We start from the raw sequence: 2,703 nt of genomic DNA on the forward strand, positions 1-2,703 counted from the left end.
AAAAAAAAAAAAAAAAGTCATTTAAGATCATCACTTGATCAGGAGAAATAATCAAACATGGCCATTCTCTCAGTAGAAAACAAGAAGAGCAAACAAGTAGATTTAGAAAGTGTTATTGATAGATTTGCCTCCATTAAAAGCCAAGAAAGTCAAATTATTCAAATTTCGTCTAGGGTATATATGAAAGATTTAAATGTAAAATAACGTTGTGAATTTCAACACATTTACTCTTCATTTTTCAGTATTTTTCAGCTAGTTTAGCATTCTGGGAAAAATAAATTTAGAAAAAATATATAAAAACTTGGGCAGAGCACAGTGGCTCATACCTGTAATCCCAGCACAGGCCTTGGGAGGCCAAGGCGGGTGGATCACTTGAGCCTGGGAGTTTGAGACTAATCTGGGCAACATGGGAAAGCCTGTCTCTACAAAAATAATTTAGGAATTAGCTAGGCATGGTGGTGTGTACTTGTAGTCCCAGCTACTCGGGAGGCTGAGGCAGGAGGATCCCTTGAGCCCAGGAGTTTGTTACTGCAGTGAGCTATGATCTCACCACCACACTCCAGCCTAGGCAATGGAGCAAGAACCCCTCTCCTTAAAAAAAAAAAAAAAGCAAGTATATAAGTATATAGGGGCACATACATTTCCTCTGGAATAGCAGTCTAATGTGGCGCGGTGGCTCAAGCCTGTAATCCCAGCATTTTGGGAGGCTGAGACGGGCGGATCACGAGGTCAGGAGATCGAGACCATCCTGGCTAACACGGTGAAACCCCGTCTCTACTAAAAAATACAAAAAACTAGCCGGGCGAGGTGGCGGGCGCCTGTAGTCCCAGCTACTCGGGAGGCTGAGGCAGGAGAATCGCTTGAACCCAGGAAGCGGAGGTTGCAGTGAGCCAAGATCGTGCCATTGCACTCCAGCCTAGGCAATGGAGCAAGAACCCCTCTCCTTAAAAAAAAAAAAAAAGCAAGTATATAAGTATATAGGGGCACATACATTTCCTCTGGAATAGCAGTCTAATGTGGCGCGGTGGCTCAAGCCTGTAATCCCAGCATTTTGGGAGGCCGAGACGGGCGGATCACGAGGTCAGGAGATCGAGACCATCCTGGCTAACACGGTGAAACCCCGTCTCTACTAAAAAATACAAAAAACTAGCCGGGCGAGGTGGCGGGCGCCTGTAGTCCCAGCTACTCAGGAGGCTGAGGCAGGAGAATGGCGTAAACCCGGGAGGTGGAGCTTGCAGTGAGCTGAGATCCAATCGTTGCACCCCAGCCTGGGGGACAGAGCGAGACTCCATCTCAAAAAAAAATAAAATAAAATAAAATAAAAATTTGATATTTTGTTTATCATGGATTTGTTTTGCATTAATTTTGATTTTTAAAAAATATTGCATTATTATTATTATTATTATTATTATTGAGACAGAGTCTCACTCTGTCACCCAGCCTGGAGTTCAGCGCTGCAATCTTGGCTCACTGCAACCTTCCCCTCCCTGAGTTCAAGTGATTTTTCTGCCTGAGCCTACCAAGTAGCTGGGATTACAGGCATGTGCCACCTCACCCTGCTAAATTTTTATTTTATTTTATTTTATTTTATTTATTTATTTTGTAGAGACAGGGTTTCGCCATGTTGGCCAGGCTGGTCTCAAACTTCCAAGTGATTCACCCACCTCGGGCCCCCAAAGTGCTGGGATTACAGGCGTGAACCACCACACCTGGCCAATATTGCATTAAATATTATTTATCTTGACTGCTGCATTTGGGGCACACATTTACATTTAGTGCCGGGTGAAACTTTCACCACGTCACCAGATTGAGTCCGGCCCTGCTGTGGGCTTTTTTCCAGTGATGATGAGGGACCGAGCAGCTGGGCACAGAGCTCAGATTTGAGATTGGAAAAGACGAGGACTCTACTAAGGTGGATAGGATGGAGGCTACTCCCTCCTTCTGTCATTCACTCATTCATCCATTCATTAATTCATCCCACAAACCTTCTGAGGAGTTTCTGGTGAGCCACTGCCCATGTTGGGCAACACTGGCAGCACAGAGTCTGGGCCCAGTCCTGACACTGCCCATGAATTTCAGCCCCTCGTGCTCCCTGTGGCCTCAGAAAATCCTTCTACACCCAGAGCTTCTCCTCCCCTTCCTTGCTCACAGCCCTCCCGTGGCTCCCCAGTGGCCCCAGGACAGAGTCTCAGCCCCTCTGATGCCATCCAGGACCTGCCGCACTCATCCCTACAGCCTCATCTCTCCTCGCATTTGCAGAGACTCCTCTTTTTTGTGCCTCCATTTCTCCATCTGTAGAATGGAATCGTAATACCATCTGTCCATCACTTCAGGGCCCAGTGAGAAAGCGCATCCTAAATAATGAAACAGGATTGACGTCTTCTCCTGTTGACGATTAGTGTCTGTTTCAAATCTCTGTCCCTCACTCCTGAACCTTCTGGACTTTCTCCTTTAGGAAAAGACTTTGACCAGCTTCACAAAAGGCAGCAAAGGACTATCAGAGAAAGAGAACTCTGAGTGAGGGGTAAGGAGCCCGGCCACAGGGAAGGGGCTGGGGCTGAAGATGCCTGAATCTGAGGGAGGAAGGGCTGCGGGCCTGGACTTCTGAGTCTGAGGGAGGAGGGGCTGGGGGCCTGGACTCCTGGGTCTGAGGGAGGAGGGGCTGGGGGCCTGGACTCCTGGGTCTGAGGGAGGAGGGGCTGG

General features: G+C 47.6%; 1 protein-coding gene across 3 annotated transcripts in view; it reads left to right on the plus strand.

Moving 5' to 3' along the window:
• The window catches only part of SYT3 (synaptotagmin III), a 40,453-nt gene that overhangs the window by 36,713 nt on the left and 1,037 nt on the right, over positions 1-2,703 (plus strand). For all 3 annotated transcript variants that reach the window (XM_011946300.1, XM_011946299.1, XM_011946301.1), the window contains one exon: positions 2,456-2,524. In XM_011946300.1, the coding sequence (XP_011801690.1) occupies positions 2,456-2,521 (66 nt within the window). In that variant the 3' untranslated portion in view covers positions 2,522-2,524. The remainder of the gene's footprint in view (positions 1-2,455; positions 2,525-2,703) is intronic.

The sequence above is a fragment of the Colobus angolensis genome, unplaced genomic scaffold (genome assembly GCF_000951035.1).
Source record: "Colobus angolensis palliatus isolate OR3802 unplaced genomic scaffold, Cang.pa_1.0 Scaffold25, whole genome shotgun sequence".
In the NCBI taxonomy this organism is placed as follows: domain Eukaryota; kingdom Metazoa; phylum Chordata; class Mammalia; order Primates; family Cercopithecidae; genus Colobus; species Colobus angolensis.